Source organism: Oncorhynchus tshawytscha, linkage group LG31 (assembly GCF_018296145.1).
Source record: "Oncorhynchus tshawytscha isolate Ot180627B linkage group LG31, Otsh_v2.0, whole genome shotgun sequence".
NCBI classification, from domain to species: Eukaryota; Metazoa; Chordata; class Actinopteri; order Salmoniformes; family Salmonidae; genus Oncorhynchus; species Oncorhynchus tshawytscha.
This window is the reverse complement of record NC_056459.1, coordinates 15,475,434-15,496,486: the sequence shown is the minus strand read 5'-3', so window position 1 is coordinate 15,496,486 and position 21,053 is coordinate 15,475,434. Positions and strand designations below refer to the sequence as shown.

At 40.9% G+C, this 21,053-nt stretch overlaps 1 protein-coding gene and 1 long non-coding RNA gene across 2 annotated transcripts; one reads left to right on the top strand and one right to left on the bottom strand.

Annotated features, from left to right (window-relative positions):
• The first annotated feature begins 2,741 nt into the window (after positions 1-2,741).
• LOC112229643 (serine incorporator 1-like) lies at positions 2,742-20,107 on the top strand. Its single transcript, XM_042310553.1, has 10 exons — positions 2,742-2,898; positions 5,293-5,454; positions 5,717-5,910; positions 6,361-6,440; positions 10,620-10,757; positions 11,020-11,189; positions 11,768-11,858; positions 12,127-12,268; positions 17,655-17,873; positions 18,125-20,107. Exons 1-10 carry the CDS (start codon positions 2,860-2,862, stop codon positions 18,261-18,263), a joined length of 1,374 nt encoding a protein of 457 aa, XP_042166487.1. The 5' UTR covers positions 2,742-2,859; the 3' UTR covers positions 18,264-20,107.
• On the bottom strand, positions 12,231-16,689 carry LOC121841529. Its single transcript, XR_006080577.1, has 3 exons — positions 14,015-16,689; positions 13,692-13,791; positions 12,231-13,233 (listed from the first exon to the last, which is right to left on the bottom strand). It is a non-coding gene; the product is annotated as an uncharacterized LOC121841529 (long non-coding RNA).
• Positions 20,108-21,053: the final 946 nt, after the last annotated feature.

Here is a 21,053-nt window from a genome sequence, read left to right as displayed (position 1 = left end):
AACTGGGCTGTATTCAGTAGTCGGATTCCGTTGCTAAACATTTTGTCTGTCGCAAAACGTTTTGCAACGGAAAACCGTTTACCATTTACTCTAGGAACCAAACAGCACAAATGGAACATTTTCCGTTTGGAGGAACAGACTGTTTTGCAATGGAATCTGACTAATGAATACACCCGTTTTTAGGTCACAGAACAAAATGGCTCTTAGAATTCAAAAGCCCTCATGATCTCAATTCTCTTTATGGAACCCTCAGATTCTATGGTCTACTCAAACAAGTTGTGGTTCTCACAAGTTCCAGATAATAATGTCATCACCAGGGGGATTCGTGTTGAATAAATTAATGTGTAAAATTGTATTTAAGAATGTAGTGATACTCCATATTTAGAGCACACGATTGAGTATAATGACACCAAGGTGTTGTCTGTATCATGTACAGTTGAATCAGAAGTTTACATACACCTTAGCAAAATACATTTACACTCAGTTTTTCACAATTCCTGACATTTAATCCTAGTAACAATTCCCTGTCTTAGGTCAGTTAGGATCACCACTTTATTTTCAGAATGTGAAATGTCAGAATAATAGTAGAGAGGATGATGTATTTCAGCTTTGTTTTCTTTCATCACATTCCCAGTGGGAATGTTTACATACTAATTGAGTTTACATACTAATTGAGTGTATTTGGTAGCATTGTCTTTAAATTGTTTAACTTGGGTCAAACATTTTGGGTAGACTTCCACAAGCTTCTCACAATAAGTTGGGTGAATTTTGGCCCATTCCTCCTGACAGAGATGGTGTAACTGAGTCAGGTTTGTAGTCCTCCTTGCTCACACACGCTTTTTCAGTTCTGGCCACAAATTTTCTATAGGGTTGAGGTCAGGGCTTTGTGATGGCCACTCCAAAACCTTGACTTTGTGGTCCTTAAGCCATTTTGCCACAACTTTGGAAGTATGCTTGGGGTCATTGTCCATTTGGAAGACCCATTTGCAACCAAGCTTTAACTTCCAGACTGATGTCTTGAGATGCTGCCTCGATATATCCACATAATTTTCCTGCCTCATGATGCCTTCTACTTTGTAAAGTGCACCAGTCCCTCCTGCAGCAAAGCACCCCCACAACATGATGCCGCCACCCCCTCACTTCACAGTTGGGATGGTGTTCTTCGGCTTACAAGCTTCCCTTTTTCCTCCAAACATAACAATGGTCATTATGTGTAAACAGTTCCATTTCTGTTTCATCAGACTAAAGATTTCTCCAAAAAGTATGATCTTTGTCCCCATGTGCAGTTGCAAACCGTAGTCTGGCTTTTTTATGGCGGTTTTGGAGCAGTGGCTTCTTCCTTGCGGAGTAGCCTTTCAGGTTATGTTGATATAGGACTTGTTTTACTGTGGATATAGATACTTTTATACCCGTTTCCTCCAGCATCTTCACAAGGTCCTTTGCTGTTGTTCTGGGATTGATTTTCACTCTTTGCACCAAAATATGTTAATCTCTAGGAGACAGAACGCATCTCCTTCCTGAGCAGTATGACGGCTGCGTGGTCCCATGGTGTTTATACTTGCGTACTATTGTTTGTACAGATGAACTTGGTACCTTCAGGCGTTTGGAAATTGCTCCCAAGGATGAAGCAGACTTGTGGAGGTCTACACATTTTTTTCTTAGGTTTTGGCTGATTCCTTTTGATTTTCCCATGATGTCAAGCAAAGAGGCACTGACTATGAAGGTAGGCCTTGAAATACATCCACAGGTACACCTCCAATTGACTCAAATTATGTCAATTAGCCTATGAGAAGCTTCTAAAACCATGACATCATTTTCTGGAATTTTCCAAGCTGTTTAAAGTCACAGTCAACTTAATGTATGTAAATTCTGACCTACTGGAATTGTGATACAGTGAATTATAAGTGAAATAATCTGTAAACAATTGTTGGAAAAATTACTTGTGTCATGCACACAGTAGATGTCCTAATCGACTTGACAAAACTATAGTTTGTTAACAAGAAATGTGTGGATTGGTTGAAAAACTAGTTTTAATGACTCCAACCTAAGTGTACGTAAAATTCTGACTTCAACTGTAAGTTCACAGATCATTGGTCTTACAGAGGGAACGTATAGGCCTAAAATGGCCACTTTTATCATGTTGATCTATTTTATTGTCTTTGTTACAATACATGTAAAAAGCATATCAAACATCCTAACTCACGGGAAGTTCCTATTTTTGAGAATTGCCTGAACAATCTGAGAAATTGCCCCTGTCTATTCATTTGCCAGCCCAATTACTATAGATAGATTTTTCAGTTGATTAAGGAATCTGTAAGTAGCTGCTACAGATGACTTCTTAACTACTCTAACAACATAACATCAAGTGTCAAGTGCAAACAAGTCCAACTGGGGTAAATGGACCATGTTTTAATGCTGATGCTTCTCCCTTCTGATGTGGGATAATCAGGGAAAGAGGTGATTTACACATTTGACTGTCCAGGATTTATCAACAAGCATGATTATTTATAGGTGTATGTGTGTGTGTGTGTGTGTGTGTGTGTCTTCCACTTATTACAGTATACGGTTGTTTTTAATATAAACATGTAATTCTGAACTTTAAGCCTCAGTTAGAATGTGAGCTATTCATATTGATACATTATTAAACGCATCAGCAGTTGATTAGTCCAGATGTTGGATTGAAGACACCCATGGACATATCACCGTCGACGGTGTTGAGTTACCGACTAACAAAAGGGTGTACCTGATTCTTCAGACACGCCCTGTTGCTGCTTGGATAGCGTCGAAGGAAACTACGCGTAGTTCAACAACGTTTTCAAGTAACTTGTTGACATTTTGGGGTATTCGTTCTAAACTAAAATGGGAGCGTGTATGGCATTGTGTTCAATCGCTAGCTGTGTAAGTATAAATTATATAACTTCCTATTTGTCATTTTGCTCACTTTGTTAGAGTGAGAGTGTGCAACGACGTTTGTTTTTGGGTCCTTATGTAAACACACACTGTTTTCCCAGTATATTCTAATATGTTATGTTGATCTGAAGTGGTTTTAAATACTTTCGTTTGAAAACAGACACTTCTTTTGTCGGTCAATTAACATGGTTTTATTTGCTGAAAAAGTCAGCAGTTTCATGTTAGGCTAATTTCCGGTTTCTATGCAGTTTCAGTGCGTCACGCTGTCCAATAATAATGTTTAGTATATTTGTTAGTCACTGAACGTTTTCTAAGCCTGCTTGAGCAATAGAACGTGAATTTCATCCAATTTTGGGGACCCCCACACCACTAAAATGACCATGCAGAGAGTGTTAGGCCTATTGACCCTTTCTATTGAAGAGTTTATAGCACATTCTTACGTCACCATAAAGCCCTGTGTCTGTTTTACCTACAATGGCTACACCCTTTGAGAAAAAGCTTGTAACTACTGCTCCACTTTATGGCCTACCCTGGTGCATACAGCCTGCATTTGGAAAGAATTCAGACCCTTGACATGGTCCACATTTTGTTACTTTACAGCCTTATTCTAAAATTGATTTAAAAAAAAATCTCAATCTACCCACAATATCCCATAATGACAAAGCGAAAACATGTTTTTAGAAATTTTAGCAAATGTATTCAAAATATTTTAAAAAAACATACCTTATTTACATAATTATTCAGACCCTTTGCTATGAGACTTGAGCTCAGGTGCATCCTATTCCCATTGATCATCCTTGAGATGTTTCTACAACTTGATTGGAGTCCACCTGTGATAAATTCAATTGATTTGACGTGTTTTGGGAAGGCATACACCTATCTATATAAGGTCCCACAGTTGACCGTGCTTAAGGTCCCACAGTTGACAGCTCTGAGACAAGATTGTGTCGAGTCACAGATCTGGGGAAAGGTAACATAACATTTCTTCAGCAATGAAGGTCCCCAAGAACACAGTGGCCTCCATCATTCTTAAATGTAAGAAGTTTGGAACCACCAACACTCTTCCTATAGCTGTTTTTCAGGGACTGGGAGACCAGTCAGGATCGTGGGGAAAGATGGATGGAGCAAAGTACAGAGAGCCTTGATGAAAACCTGCTGCAGAGTGCTCAGGACCTCAGTCTGGGGGTGACGGTTCAACTTCCAACAGGACAACAACCCTAACCACACAGCCAAGACAATGCAGGAGTGGCTTCGGGTAAATGTTTGTCCTTGAGTGGCCCAGCCAGACCCCATACTTAAACCCAATCGAACATCTTTGGAGAGACCTGAAAATAACTGTGCACCGACAACTTGACGGAGCTTGAAGAATGGGAGAAACTCCCCAAATACAGGTGTGCCAAGCTTGTAGCGTCATCCCCAAGAAGACTCCGCTGTAATCGCTGCTAAAGGTGTTGTAACAAAGTACTGAGTAAAGGGTCTGAATATTTATGTAAATGTGAGATTTCAGTTTTTTATATTATATACATTTCTAAAAACCTGCTTTTTTGCTTTGTCATTATGTGTATGTTGAAATGGGGGGGGGATAATCCATTTCTGAATGCACTGTAACTTGCAATCATTTAATGAAGGATGGCTGATCCTTCCCAGCTACCACATCATAGGCTTCCCTGTGCTTGACTAAACTATGCTTCACACATCTCTGGGCTGATCCAGCCTATACCTCTAGTTCACACAGCATCTCTTGACTTGACAGTCTTCATGAATCATCAGAGAGCAGTGAGATGCCTCCCAAGGAGCATTGTCCTTCTGTGACCTCATACAACACATACACACCACTGGGGTCTTCCTCAATTCATCAGTCCTGATTGCTCCAGTTCCTCTCCACGCTTCTTCTTAAAACACATTGGAAAGGGACCTTGGATCTCCACCAATATGTTATCATGAGAAAATCTTTCTTGAGAAAGAGCATGCATCAGACGGCTGTGTTAGTGTTCATTGCTGTACTGTAATTGTATGAGTGGCAGTCTCTGTCATTGTCACTGGCAGGATTACCTTCAATACAACTAACAGTTGTCCGGGCTCATTTGGATGTGAAACGCAATGGTTGCCATGACAATTTTTTAATTTTTTTTTAAAGCTTATCAAATTGTCACTTAACAGTGAAATGCTTGCTTAAGAACCTTTCCCAACAATGCAGAGTTTTATATTATTAAATAGTAACCAACACGAGGAATACAATACACAGGAATGGAGCTGTATAAAGGGAATAACAGGCAGTGGCGCACAGTATATTTGTTGCAAACACACAAACCATGTTATGCCAGATTATGCCATCTCTCTCTGGCACAACAAAAATTTGACTTGTCTGTGCAATCTATCTAGGCATCATGTCTGTGTGGCTCCGCTCCCTGTCTGCTGTCAGGATGCTGTCCCTCCACCTACAACTCCACTGTGTCCCGGCTGGCCTTCTCCTTCCTGCTGCTGCTGGGGTCCCTGGTCTCTGTCATCATGATCCTACCTGGCATGGAGGCTCAGCTCAAGAAGGTAACACCACGTAACACAACCCTGGTCTTGGTTGCTTGATGAGGAGCCTTGCCTGAAACCTACAAATTTGTGTTCGCTCCCTGAACTAGTGGCAAGGTCTTAGCTCAGTGGGCTAACACAGACTTGTGGCTTGCAGGAGACTGGTTCTTACCCAGTTGGTGTCACAAGTTGGTGTAGAAGGCCCTGTGGTTGACAACTTTTTGACCTGTGTTATGTAGATTGTTGGTTCAATTCTTACTATGTTTCTTCACTGATCTATCAGATACCTGGGTTCTGTGTTGGTGGAACTTCCATAACCATACCAGGCATTGAAAACAAGGTGAACTGTGATGTCATCGTGGGCTACAAGTCTGTGTACCGCATGTGCTTTGCCATGGCCTGCTTCTTCTTCCTGTTCTCCATCATCATGATCCGTGTTCGCAGCAGCAAGGACCCCCGAGCCTCACTACAGAATGGGTATGTAGCAGACTTTTATTGTAGTGGATAGTGATATTTGGGAATACATTGCCCTCTGCTGGCCAGACCAGGACAGTGAAGCATCTCCCCCACACCCTTATTTGTTTACATACCAGTATAAAATATTGCATTCTCGTTTGTATCATGGCAAGGAAACAAAACACGAAGCGGATATAACTTCTTTAGGAAAGAAACACTAATGTTGGAAACAAACATTGTGGTGTCATCCAGAGTCACATTTATTTATTTTACAAGCTATAGCACAATGTTTTACATACAGCAGGAGCAAATAGGTTGGCCTGCTAAATTCATTTTTTTAGCCATGGAAAAAAATTGCGATATTGCCCTATAAAATATGACCAGTATTTTATTAATGGTGTACAGACACAGGACTTGTTTTTTTGTATGAAGTGATGTATTGAATGAATGCCTGTGGCTTTGTCCTCTCAGATTCTGGTTCTTCAAGTTCCTTATACTGGTGGGGATAACTGTAGGAGCCTTCTTCATTCCAGATGGGACATTCAACACAGGTATACTCTATTATATTACTTCAATGTTAAATAGCTTCTTCCAAACACTAATAACCAGTGGGAATTTTCACGAAAATATTGGTGGGGAAAACGCAATCGACGAAGCTCATGCATCAAAACTACGACACTGGCTACACATAGAATGCACTAATAACCAATCCCAGAAATTAGTTTGGAGTTACAACATTTGGGTAAGAACAGTTTAAGGCTACTTCCCTTATCTTTAGCTCATATTGCACGAAAGACCACAGTAATCGAGCATACTTTTTATAGATTAAACTTAGCTAGTAATCGGTCTGCAACACTGCGTGTGTCTGCCTGTTACAAAGGGGCCTGGTTAACAATATGCAACATTTGCATAAGGGAATGCTATTCCCTTCATCTATTGTACAGTTATATCAAAGATGTGTAACTCTTCTTCTACATGTGGTTCCATGGGTATTAGTTTGCCATCAAACATCAACAATAAGACATAGTCTATAGGATATTATAGCTAGCCTACCTTAAAATAGATGTTAGCCACTGCTTCATGATCCTCCACCAACCACATAATGATAAGTTTGAAAATGATTTGCTAGGAGATAGCAAAGTTAGTTGACATTAGAGGTTGACCGATTTTTAGGATTTTTCAACACCGATTATTGGATGACTAAAAAAGCCGATACCGATTTAATCAGACGATAAATACATTTTTACAAATAATTTAATTTATTTGTAATAATGACAATTACAATTACTGAATGAACACTTATTTTAACTTAATATAATACATCAATAAAATCAATTTAGCCTCAAATAAATAATGAAACATGTCAATTTGGTTTAAATAATGCAAAAACGAAGTGTTGGGGAGAAAGTAAAAGTGCAATATGTGCCATGTAAAAAAGCTAACGTTTAAGTTCCTTGCTCAGAACATGAGAACATATGAATGCTGGTGGTTCCTTTTAACATGTCTTCAATATTCCCAGGTAAGAAGTTTTAGGTTGTAGTTATTACAGGAATTATAGGACTATTTCCCTCTCTACCATTTGTATTTCATATACCTTTGACTATTGGATGTTCTTATAGGCACTTTAGTATTACCAGTGGAACAGTATAGCTTCCGTCCCTCTCCTCACTCGCACCAGGAACACATCGACAACAGCCATCCTTGAAGCAGCGTTACCCATGCAGAGCAAGGGGAACAACCACTCCAAGTCTCAGAGCGAGTGACGTTTGAAACACTATTAGCGCTAACTAGCTAGCCCTTTCACATCGGTTACACCAGCCTAATCTTGGGAGTTGATAGGCTTGAAGTCATAAACCACAGAGACGAGCTGCTGGCAAAACGCACGAAAGTTCTGTTTGAATGAATGCTTACGAGCCTGCTGGTGCCTACCACCACTCAGTCAGACTGCTCTACTAAATATCAAATCATAGACTTAATTATAACATAATAACACACAGAAATACGAGCCTTGGGTCATTAATATGGTCGAATCCAGAAACTATCATCTCGAAAACAAGACGTTTATTCTTTCAGTGAAATACGAAACTGTTGCGTATTTTATCTAACGGATGGCATCCATAAGTCTAAATATTCCTGTTGCATTGCACAGCGATTCCCTGATCCACCTCTACGCAGACGACACCATTCTATATACTTCCGGCCCGTCCTTGGACACTGTGCTATCTAACCTCCAAACGAGCTTCAATGCCATACAACACTCCTTCCGTGGCCTCCAACTGCTCTTAAACGCTAGTAAAACCAAATGCATGCTTTTCAACCGTTCGCTGCCTGCACCCGCACGCCTGACCAGCATCACCACCCTGGATGGTTCCGACCTTGAATATGTGGACATCTATAAGTACCTAGGTGTCTGGCTAGACTGTAAACTCTCCTTCCAGACTCATATCAAACCTTTCCAATCGAAAATCAAATCAAGAGTCGGCTTTCTATTCCGCAACAAAGCCTCCTTCACTCACGCCGCCAAACTTACCCTAGTAAAACTGACTATCCTACCGATCCTCGACTTCGGCTATGTCATCTACAAAATTGCTTCCAACACTCTACTCAGCAAACTGGATGCAGTTTATCACAGTGCCACCCGTTTTGTCACTAAAGCACCTTATACCACTGCGACTTGTATGCTCTAGGCGGCTGGCCCTCGCTACATATTCGTCGCCAGACCCACTGGCTCCAGATCATCTACAAGTCCATGCTAGGTAAAGCTCCGCCTTATCTCAGTTCACTGGTCACGATGGCAACACCCATCCGTAGCACGTGCTCCAGCAGGTGTATCTCACTGATCATCCCTAAAGCCAACACCTCATTTGGCCGCCTTTCGTTCCAGTTCTCTGCTGCCTGTGACTGGAACGAATTGCAAAAATCGCTGAAGTTGGAGACTTTCATCTCCCTCACCAACTTCAAACATCTGCTATCTGAGCAGCTAACCGATCGCTGCAGCTGTACATAGTCTATCGGTAAATAACCCACCCATTTTTACCTACCTCATCCCCATAATGTTTTTATTTACTTTTCTGCTCTTTTGCACACCAATATCTCTACCTGTACATGACCATCTGATCATTTATCACTTCAGTGTTAATCTGCAAAATTGTAATTATTCGCCTACCTCCTCATGCCTTTTGCACACAATGTATATAGACTCCCCTTTTTTTTCTACTGTGTTATTGGCTTGTTAATTGTTTACTCCATGTGTAACTCTGTGTTGTCTGTTCACACTGCTATGCTTTATCTTGGCCAGGTCGCAGTTGCAAATGATAACTTGTTCTCAACTAGCCTACCTGGTTAAATAAAGGTGAAATAAAATAAAAAATAAACAACCTTTAATGTTATAATTATGTAAAATTCTGGCAGATTAGGTGGCCCAAACTGTTGCATATACACAGACTCTGCGTGCAATGAACGCAAGACAAGTGACACAATTTCACCTGGTTAATATTGCCTGCTAACCTGGATTTATTTGAGCTAAATATGCCGGTTTAAAAATGTATACTTCTGTGTATTGATTTTAAGAAAGGCATTGATGTTTATGGTTAGGTACACATTGGAGCAACGACAGTCCTTTTTCACAAATATGCACCTCATCGATTATATGCAACGCAGGCCACGCTAGATAAACTAGTAATATCATCAACCATGTGTAGTTAACTAGTGATTATGATTGATTTGTTTTTTACAAGATAAGTTTAATGCTGGCTAGCAACTTACCTTGGCTTACTGCATTCGCTTAACAGGCAGGCTCCTCGTGGAGTGCAATGCAATCGGGTGGTTAGAGCGTTCGACTAGTTCACTGTAAGGTTGCAAGATTGAATCCCCGAGCTGACAAGGTACTCTGTCGTTCTGCCCCTGAACAAGGCAGTTAACCCTGTGTTCCTAGGCCGCCATTGAAAATAAGAATGTGTTCTTAACTGACTTGCCTAGTTCAATAAAGATTAAATAAAGGTGTAAAAAAAAAAAATCTTCCAAATCGGTGTCCAAAAATACCGATTTCCGAATGTGATAACTTGAAATCAGCCCTAATTAATCGCCCATTCCGATTAATCGGTCGACCTCTAGTTGACATATTTCACCTAGCTTGAAGACATGGTAAACAACTAGCTAGCTATGACGTTGACACCAGTCCAATCAAAATTACACAGCATAAAACCCTGCTTTATCTGTGGCCAATAGCATTGAGCCTTCATGGGTGGGCACTTCTACTGTAAACCAATGGAGCACTGAATAAGGACTTCTGATGGCTCGCTCTCCCAGTAGATGCTGCGGTCAGGTAGTGTCCCCGTGAGTGGACATGCCCTCAGCCAAACACGCGCAACCAGAGAAGTTCAACAACGCCTGCGCTCTGTACTTTCTTTGTCTGACCCTCCACCACAGAAAGCACTGAGCAAGGCTGGAACAGTTGCATTTTGGGGCTGCCTGATTCGACGAAAATGTACCAATACAATGGGAAAGCGACCACATACTTTATTAGATCAAGCTTCTTTAAAAAATATATTTAAATTGTTTGCTAACTGATATGATATATTATTGTGACATGAAATAACAGAATTGCATGCAAATCTCCTGGATATTGGTGGGCCCGGCCCAAGTGACGCATCGCCAATGACGTGTAGTCAATTATGGTCAATTAATCACCCATTGCACATTTAGTCTTAACAACTCACCCTGTGTTCCAGTGTGGTTCTACTTTGGCGTAGTGGGTTCCTTCATCTTCATCATCATCCAACTGATCCTGCTGGTGGATTTTTCTCACACCTGGAACCAGTCCTGGCTGGAGAATGCTGAGGAGGGAAACAGCAAGTGCTGGTTTGCAGGTACTGATTGTTAATACATTCTGCTGATTTTAAATTAGTGTTGTCTACCTCCATTTAAATGTACTTTTTGTCAATGTTTTCTCCAGGTTTGGGGTCAGTTCTATTTTTATTCAGTCAGTTCAGGAAGTAAACTGACATTTCCCTGAGAAATATTGCTATTTCAGTTTAATTCCTGAATTGAAGAGAAATTGACCCCGGTTTTCTAGTGCAAATGAAAAATAATTTAATAATGTGATATATTCTTATGTTTCCCCTCCCACAGCTCTCCTGTCGTTCACGGTGCTACACTATGCCCTGGCCTTCTCTGCTGTGGTCTTGTTCTATGTCTATTACACCACGGGAGATGACTGCACTGAACACAAGATCTTCATTAGCCTTAACTTAATCTTTTGCATCATCATCTCCATTGTTGCCATCCTGCCCAAAGTTCAGGTGAGGTTTCAGTCTCGAAAGATCGAAACATGCACACCGAAAGTTCCCACAGTTTTATAGAGTACAATGTTTATTTGAGGAACAAGACTGAAACAGCCTGCACTCCTTGAAATACATACACATACTGAAGTTCATTCTGGAGTGTAAATTTTAGCAATGTTTGCAATTATCAAATATCATCAAAATGTTAACTACAATATGTAACTGAGCTATAGATCTGTTATTCTCATTGAAAGCACGTTTAAGTGAAGGATCTGTTCTATCTGCGCTTTTTCTATGCTTAAGTTTAGTTTTTGTCTTTTGATTTTGTACACCCGTTTCAAACAGCTGAAAATACAATATTTTTGGTAATGGAAATTATATTTCACAGCTGTAGTGATACAAGGATTTTCTACACAATGACTGCTTGTATTGTCATACAGAAATTAGGCGAACTGTTTGAACTTTAGCAACCAGGAAATGGCGGTGCAATTTCTGCATATTGCACCTGTGAACAATTTGTTCATGTGAATGTTGTTGAACAGAGACTAATGTGTCATGTGTCTGTCTTGTTTATTTACTTATTTATTTTCCCCCAGGAGGCCCAGCCTAGCTCAGGCCTGCTCCAGGCCTCCCTCATTTCCCTCTACACTATGTATGTCACATGGTCTGCCATGACCAACAACCCCAGTAAGTTTCATCATGACCCTACTGATGACCCTGTTCAGAATCATGGTTCACATACTGACTCATGGAATTCATGTAATGAGAAGTCTGCAACAAAGACTGTGAATAAGCATATTTTACCTGAAAGGTCAACTTGGGTCAGTGATCACTTCATCCAACATGAAATGAGTTGCAGCCAAAAATCACGAGAGAAAAATAGATGTGACTCTGGTTTTAAAAGCATAACATTTTGGCCTTCATCGGTATGGCAGTATTATCTTTCTTCCTACAGACCGTAAGTGTAACCCCAGCCTGCTGAGTCTGGTCAACAACAACCCCAGCCCTACACCTGCCCCAGGACAAGAGGTCCAGTGGTGGGATGCACAGGGCATCATAGGACTGGTCATCTTCTTCTTCTGCACACTGTATGCCAGGTATGACATCACAACCTAGAGTAAGGTTCTCTCCAATCCTGGGGACCCACAGGCAGTGGTGGAAAAGGTACCCAAAAGCCATACTTGAGTAAAAGTAAAGATACCTTACTGGAAAATGACTCATTTAGAAGATAGTCACTCATTAGACTATTACTTGAGTAAAAGTCTTAAAGTACATTTAATATCAGCTACTTTAAGTATGAAATGTTAGAGCTGTAAATCTGAAAAGCAAAACAGACAGATCTTTTATTTGGTTTGAGCTTTTCTGGAAGGTAAGTCTTACGGATGCAAAAAGTGCTCAGATAACACTTAAAAATACATCTCTTACAGACAAAATATAGCCACTAAACATAAGCAGTTACAATCAGTCACTTTGCTTGATAATTTGTTTTGTATAGAACCCTATAGTTCGTTTCTTTAAAAAACATTTTTTTTAGGTAACTCAAAGTACATGTACAGATCTGCACACAACCTCACTGTAGGAATATGAGGACGTCACCTCTGATGGAACTGGATTCGAAATCAGTGTTTCAGGTCACACCTTTAACATGGACACCTATGACTTGTGAATTTTAAATGTGACAAAACGCATAAGGCATCCCTTTCCTTGGGCTTGCTAGCATTAAGGTGTCATTACTTGAAGTTGAATTTGCACTTCATCTTCAGTAAAATATGTTTTTCAAAGTTTCTGGAATCCAGCCCTGCTCTCATTGGGCTGAAAACAAATCCTGCAATGCTGAACCGCCTTTCACATGCAGTTGAGGCAGGCAAGGGTGTGTTCAACTTCAGACTGCTGGGAAGGACTTGAGCAACTCCCTATGATCAGCTTAACAGGCTAGGTATCTGTCCAGCTGTTTGGAGCTTAATTGTGCTTGAGATGTCTTCATGCCACCAGTTCACCAGAAGGACTTCTGCCATCACCTAGCTGCAGGGTTTTTCCATGTGGTCCTTGATGTAGTACATTCCTGAAATACAAGGAAGATGACAATAGAAATCATGCAGTCATGTTTTTTGTGAGCCTACATTAATCCATCCCCCATCTATATAAATCGAGCAACAAGGCGAAGTAGGCTGCCCATTGGACTGAACTTCAAAGTCAGGATTGTAGTTTAAATGGCTGCTTCTCAAATCTATGATGTGTCAAAATGTACACTATACAAAAGTTGTTTATGAATAAAATATTGTTAATGAACCACATTTTGTCTAAACCATTCTGATGGTGGCGTCATCCTTCGTCCAAGTTGTTGTGAATTTGGGGAAAAGGATTGCAGCTGCGATGAGCTCAGGTTCTTGAAACGTGGCTGACGTGCTTCGTCAGTCCCAGTTAAAGCGCTTCCACTAGAGGCTTACAGTACTTCAGGGACAACTTGATTCGGTCAAGTTTTGTGATCAGCAAGTTGATAGCTGGAAGTAGCCACCCCACCTGGACATTGCTTTCAGCCTGCAGGATGTTGATGGCCTTTTACCCTGGGCTCATGGTAGAAGCATACTCTGTGAGGAAGGCGACTTCAGCTGGATTGAACCTGTGGAAGAAAAAAAATACTACTGTTTCCTAACCTACAAAGGGGACCACTAACAATTTCACCTGATTTAACAACTAATCAATGGCTGGATGAGTAGTTGACTAAATGATAGTGTATGGCAACAATATGTGAAACGGTTATTCCCCAAGCAAAGGGTCAGGAAATACTGCAACCTATTTATGATATTCAAGACCTTACATTATCAAATACAATCCTTACTTACATTGGAACCTTGAAGTCTGTGCAGAGAACTGACGGCCGCCTCTCCTTTGACGATCCTCAGTCTTTCTACAACCAGGAGTTCCACCTTGTAGCATTCGGGCGTAGCAGTTGGAGGTCGCAAGTATCTTCATTGGTTTCGGCTGCAAGTGGAGATCTCCTGCATTTGTTCCAAAGTGCTAGGCACTTGCCAAATGTTGAACAGAACACTTTATTTTGTATGCCTCACTGGATGTTGCTTTCAGAGCATTGCCTGTAGAGCCTTAGTGGAGTAGGTGGCAAGCACAACACTGGTGCTTCGGCAGCTGGTACTTTCAACCATCTACATTCAGGATCGTTGCCACATCAAACTTCACTTCAATCTCCTCTTGTTCCTCTTCACCATCGTCCTGGCTAGCTGCCTCACCACCCAAACCCACTGCTTCAACTGCCTTGTTGTTTTCACCTTCTCCAAAGACTTGTAAAGCTTTGAATAAGGTAGTCATTGTTAGAACAGACAATCTTCCTCCGAGTTTCAAACTCAGAATGGATGTCATTTAGGGCGCCTGCCAATACTTCAAAGGTGTGCAATCCTCTGTAACACCAATGAAGCTCCGTCTTCTTGCAGACCAGCAGTCGGTGGTGGCGGCGTTGTGGTCAACTCCTCTCATGCCCTCAGTCACCTTCATTTCCTTGGATGCTTCATTAATCCTGGAGTGCAGTGTGGGCCTTTAATGGTTCTCGTTCTACTACAGCGAATAGTTGGAGCCCAAGGACCATATACTTCACCACAGCTTTGTCGATGGAGTTGAGACGCTGCCTTCAATAATGTGCTCAGCTTGATGGTGGCGGGAGTGTGAGGCATGTTCTCTTCAATGTGTTTGCTGTCAGTTCTCTAAAAATCTTAAAATGGTGTACGTGCTTTCTCTGAAATAATAATAATAATAATAATAATAATAATAATAGGAAAAGACAGTTAACTAGGTAACTACCATCACCAAATACTTAAGGTATAGGATCCTAATTGTAACGCTATAAATAACATTAGTTAAGTGAGTTTGACCAATGAATATTACAATGTTCATTGATCTAGCTAACGTAAGTCTACAGTAATTACCTACGTGAGAAGAACAACTTTATCAACTAACACAAGGAATAACATTTCTAGCTAAACTAGTGGGTGTTAGGTTTCCAATGTTAGCTAGCTTGACCAGGAGTGTTTTAGAGAAAAGGGTATTTAGCTTGACTAACGTTAAATGCTGACCACAACGCTCACGTCGCGTGCTCGACCGTTGCAAAATAAATGTAAAAATCTGTTATTCAATTATTGCGCTAAAGAGCGTCTGCGTTGCCATCTCCTCATTGGTTATACCCACATGGGTGACTGAAAGACGAACGAGGTCGGTGGCGGTAATGCACTTAATTTATGAAAGTTCGCAATATAAAGAGAAGAAAGGCCTGGAAGGAAGAGGGATGACTAGAAATTATTTGGTTGCCGGTTTTATGTGGATTAATTGGCAGAGTAGAGGACTTTGCATTTCAGGTGAAATAACAACTCAATGTTTGTATCCCAGGACAAATGAGCTAGCAAGTGCAAGCTAAATAGCGAAATTGCCATAAATATTTTATGCTTTTCGAACTGTTCCCAAGTTCAGAGTTTGTTTTGATCATTAAACCTGCATGTCGTGTTTGGTGTGGGGCGACAAAATTTATGTGCGCATGCTCGCAGCCGGTTTGGGTTCGGTGTTAGCTGATGGCAATGTGACCAGATTCGGACTAGCGTAGCACACCGTATTTTCAACATTGTTTAAGAAACATTACCAATAGTGATCTTGTGATCAAGCCATCAATATTTTGTGATTTATTGGTGTTGTAAAAATGTTAGCAAATGGGTTAGCAATTAGCATGTTTGACATTTTAGTGGAAATACTACAACTATCAGCATTTTGATAGCAACATCAGCAAATCTGTTGGCTATATTTCAGCGGTAAAAGGTTCGATATTAAATGTGTGGTATGTCGAATTTTACGATATACAGCGTGTCCTACAAAAATGTGTATACATATTACCTTTTTGAAAACTCAAATTACATAAATTGCAATAAAAATCGGTGGTCAGCTAGCTAGACGGGTGTCTTTTAGTCGCAAAACTTACTGTTATTTTCCAGTCCACTTAAATGTTGCGCTCAAGTTTACTTAGTCCTCCAACCGCTAGTGTGTCCAAAGTTGGGGGCTGTGCGTTATTTGGGGGGAATTGGCTATGTCAGTTCGATTTGTGTTAACGTCAGTCAACAAAGCTTCCCGAATCTGGGCATATTTTTAGCCAGCTAAAGTAGGTAGTTAAACTATTTAGGATTAGCTAGCATCAACTAACACTGCTTGTTGCATTAGCAAACATGGGCTAGTTAGTTTAGCAAGCTAACGGCGGCGATTTCTTTGACGCTAGTATTTCCTGAACTTCTGGTAAACCTAACAGACATTTCATCTGATGGAATGAAGGATTCATCCTGAGAAATTAAAACATTTATTTTAGATACAGCCAAGGGTGTTTGTCCTCTGGAACCGAAACCGGCTGCTCACGTGCATAAATATATTTTGTCCCCCCCCACACCAAACGCGATCACGAAACGCAGGTTAAAATATCAAAACAAACTAAACCAATTATATTAATTTGGGGACATGTCGAAAAGCATTAAACATATATGGCAATTTAGCTAGCTAGCTTGCACATGCTAGCTAATTTGTCCTATTTCGCTAGCTTGCTGTTGCTAGCTAATTTGTCCTGGGCTATAAACATTGAGTTGTGCATTTCAGGTGAAATAACAAGGTCCTCTACTGGGGTACCTGCTTCAATAAACCAATGAGGAGATTGGAGAGGCAGGACTTGCAGCACGATCTGAGTCAGAAATAGAACTGACTTCTATTTTAGCCCTTGGCAACGCAGACGCTCGTTGGTGCGTGCAGTAATTGAATAATATAGATTCCTAAATATATTTTGCGACGTGAGCGGAGTAGTCAGGTGGTAGAGCGATGTCGGACATGATTGAGTAGATTACTGTTTTGCGAGTGACAGCCTCCCAGTGGGTGGGGTTTATACTTAAGGGCCCTTGGGTTTGCCCAAACATATGAGGATTGGCTCAACTCTGCTTGTTTGTCGTCGCCTGCTGCCTAGCTAAACGAGTTCACCCATCAGTGCGCCGACTCACCGATGTTGCTTGTCTTTTTTTTTTCCAACATTCTTTTTTTTTTTTTTTTTTCAGCTTCAGGTTGATTTGAATTTGTAGTGAGTAATGAAGGTGTCGGGAAATGTATCGGTGTGAAAGTATACATTTTCTTTTGAAAATGTAGTGAAGTAAAAGTCAACTAATATAAATTGTACAGTACAGATATACTCTAAACTACTTAAGTACAGTAACAAAGTAGAAATACTTTGCTACTTTACACAACTACCCACAGGACTCGACCGGGTACTCTTCGTTGCAGCCCAGACCAGACACACCTGATCAAAGTACCGTGCTAGATTAAGCCTGTGGATCCTCAGGACTGGATTTGAGAAACACTTGTTCAGAGCACTTTCAAATGAAATCCAGACCCTTTGAGCCTGTCCACATCACTTACCTTTTTTTCCTGACGGGTTTCCTGCTCTTTCCCTCTTCTCGCCTGCAGCATCCGTTCGTCCAACAACACCCAGGTAAACAGGCTGATGCAGACAGAGGAGAACCAGGGTCTGGCTGCAGACGACCACGAGGCGGCCATGGGGGAGGACGGGGTCAGACGGGCTGTGGACAATGAGGAAGATGCGGTCACCTACTCTTACTCCTTCTTCCACTTCAGCCTGTGCCTGGCCTCCCTATACATCATGATGACACTCACCAACTGGTACCAGTAAGTAGCTCTGGTTTTCTTTGGTTATATGTGATGGGAGAGGAATAGGAATGTGTACCAGTATAACTGCGGTGATTCACATTGTTTAAGACCTGGATACATGCGTCAGCTCCCCAATTTAATGCCAGGGCTTTAGGTCAGCAGGCTAACAGTCTTGTGGTACTCAGACAACCTGATTTTCAAACCAACACAGTCTACTATGTGGTTTTGAGATGGTAAATAAAATGTGATTGATCCTGATTTCTCCCCAGACCTGACGCAGACTACCAGGCCATGCAGAGCAGTATGCCAGCAGTGTGGGTGAAGATTAGCTCTAGCTGGATAGGCTTGGCTCTCTACCTCTGGACCTTGGTAGCTCCTGTCATCCTCTCTAACCGAGACTTCAACTAAAGGCATACACCTTCCATCCAGAGCTGTCCCAAATGGTACCTCTATTCCTAAGTAGGAATAGGGTAGGTGTCTTTTCAGATTTGCTTTACTGTTTGGCATGTTATGAGTCACACTACTGGGTAAAAACATTTTCATTGTGCTGCTTGAAGAAGGGGACCACTGTCATTTTTTTTAATGCCCAGGCTTGTCTCATTGACTGGACATAACATATTAAACAAGAATCTGGGACACTCAAATGAGTATGATATGCAGCGTTAGGTATGATTACATAAAACCGGTTACTTAAGGCAAAAAAACGAAAGGAGGGTGGTTGGCTGGGTGGGTGAATCATCACGGACCATTTTAGATCATTGGCAACTTTGTGATGACTTAATTCTTTTTAGCTACTTTGCAAGTACTTAGCATGCTAGCTACCTTTTTAACCTTAATCCTTAAGCGTCTAGATAGTCATACCAAGGATCATTTAGCAACTTGATTTAGAAATTTAGGACCCCTTTCGGTATACATAAAATAATGATATCAAGCTATAATTATTTGAATCAGGTGTGTAGTGCTTGGGCAAAAACCAAAACGTGCACCCCTTGGGATCCCGAGGACCGAGTTTGGGAAACTCTGGTGTAGAGAATCATTGTAGCATCTAAACCCTTGTGAAATATACCTTCTTTTTTTTTCATAACCAAAAATATTGTATTTTCAGCTGGTTGAAGATTGTGTACAAAACCGAAAGTAACACACACAAATGAAACTTCAGAATGGGAAACAGAAGTGTGGTATAGATCTGTCACTTTTCTATCTGAATTTGGCCCGGTAGCCCAAAAAGTTACACATTGCATACTTCCATAAATGTTTTTACTAGTATCGGGCTACCTTCAGACAAGGCTTGTGGGAATCCTAGAGCAAAACAACCGACGTGTTCGGGAGAGTCACTTCATCGAGGGGTCATATTAGTGTGTAGCCCAAACTGTTCGGACGCTACAGACTGAAGTTGGCAGATCGTCAGTACCGACTTCAGACGAGTCCCGTGGGGATTGTGTTAATGAGTCATCTCTCTGTAGTGGTCATATTAGTTTCTAGGCCAAACCGTTCAGACGCTACCGACGTTTTCGTGAGGAACGATTTATTTTATTTATTTTATTTTCCCCAAGGATGTCTCATGGTCTGGCAAACACCTCTAGCTTGGACACCTTCCACCACAAATGCGGAAGGCTGCCATTGGTGAGTGTGGTGGATTGAGACTCAGCCCACGCAAAAAAACGTATCTTTAACAGACATCTTTGATGGTGTTTTTTGTTGAGATTATTATGCTAACTACATTTCTGCGGGGGTGCGGATGTCGACTCTAGGGGGTAACTACTAGCCTAGCCAACGTTAGCCGCCTAGCTAACGTTAGTCGCAATAAATTTGAATTTTTAACATTGCATATTGTACAAATTACAATTGGAAACATACACATTCATATCATACGAAATTGAATATTTCACATACACAAATGAATACCTACCATACCAAACATCATACTAATTTCTGTTTTCCATTTACTATTTTAAGTCTACCTATGAGTCCATGTTGTTGTTGTTAGCCATGAGGTTGGTTTTATCATTCTGTTTTTTTAATATACATGCATACGAAAGAAATGAGCTTGGTTTGATGCTTTTAATAATAATTCTTAACATATCTGGTCAGCGACTCTACTAAAACGTAAAAGTGCCTTTTTAAACCTACAGATTTGCTACACAATAAACAAGCTTTATATTCAAATGTGTATATGTTTTGTCATACCTTAACAGATTTGTATCTCTGTCTCTCCTTATGTTCAAATGTAATAAATCTGATCATCTCTGAAATGTCGTGTTCTATTGTTATTTTAAGCATTCATGGTATCCTGTAGGTGGGACTGTTGCCAATCAAATTACTGTATTTCTGTGAGATTCTCTTTTAGATTGTTCTATGCACCTCTTTCATATAAGTAGAAAGTGCCCTTAGTACTTCTTTTGGGACATATTTAAGAATTGTGTCTCTGCCATTCTCCTTCAAAAGTGAAAAATGTTAGCTCAATTCACCAGGACAACCAATGCATAATGCCGTCTACGAATTAAATGGCATTTCCCATGTAATGTCTGCAGCAACTTTAATCAAGTGATTTACTCCGTTCAACACTACTCCTACTTCATTCTGTCCGCGGGACATTCCAGCACAGGAGAAGTAAAGGAAACAGACCAAAGACATGTCATCACATGATGTCATCAGTCTAAGCCAACAGGGATTCCAGATCCTCCCATAGCCTCTGGCTTCATTCATCACCTGACCACAATCACGCTCCAACAGGATTATTCTTATTTCCTTGTGACGCAGGATTTCTCTCTCGAAGGAGAGAGAGTTCCCCATCACTAGATCGGCATGAGGAGGGGGTTTTACACAAGTCCAACGGTGTATTTATTGAGGACCAAATGGGTTCTGCTGGGGAGGAGGAGCACAGAGAGATGGGTCTGTAGCCAGTCCTTGAATCAAATCACTGCCGGCAGACCGATTTGAGTGTGAGTTTACGCATAGCCAAATTAAACACTGACACACACTGAAGTACTACACACAGTGGAAAATAGTGCCATGCCATATTAATTTCAGCTGACTGCTTTATGGTGGTCTATGTTAGTTTGGGCTTATGTGCAAATGCTTTCATTTAATCACTTTGAGATCCTTCCTTTCGCTCTTTTACAGGAAATATCTGAGTGTTTTTCGGTCCTGTGGACTAGTAATTATATTTATATGATCTTGAGTGGGTGACCTGTGTTA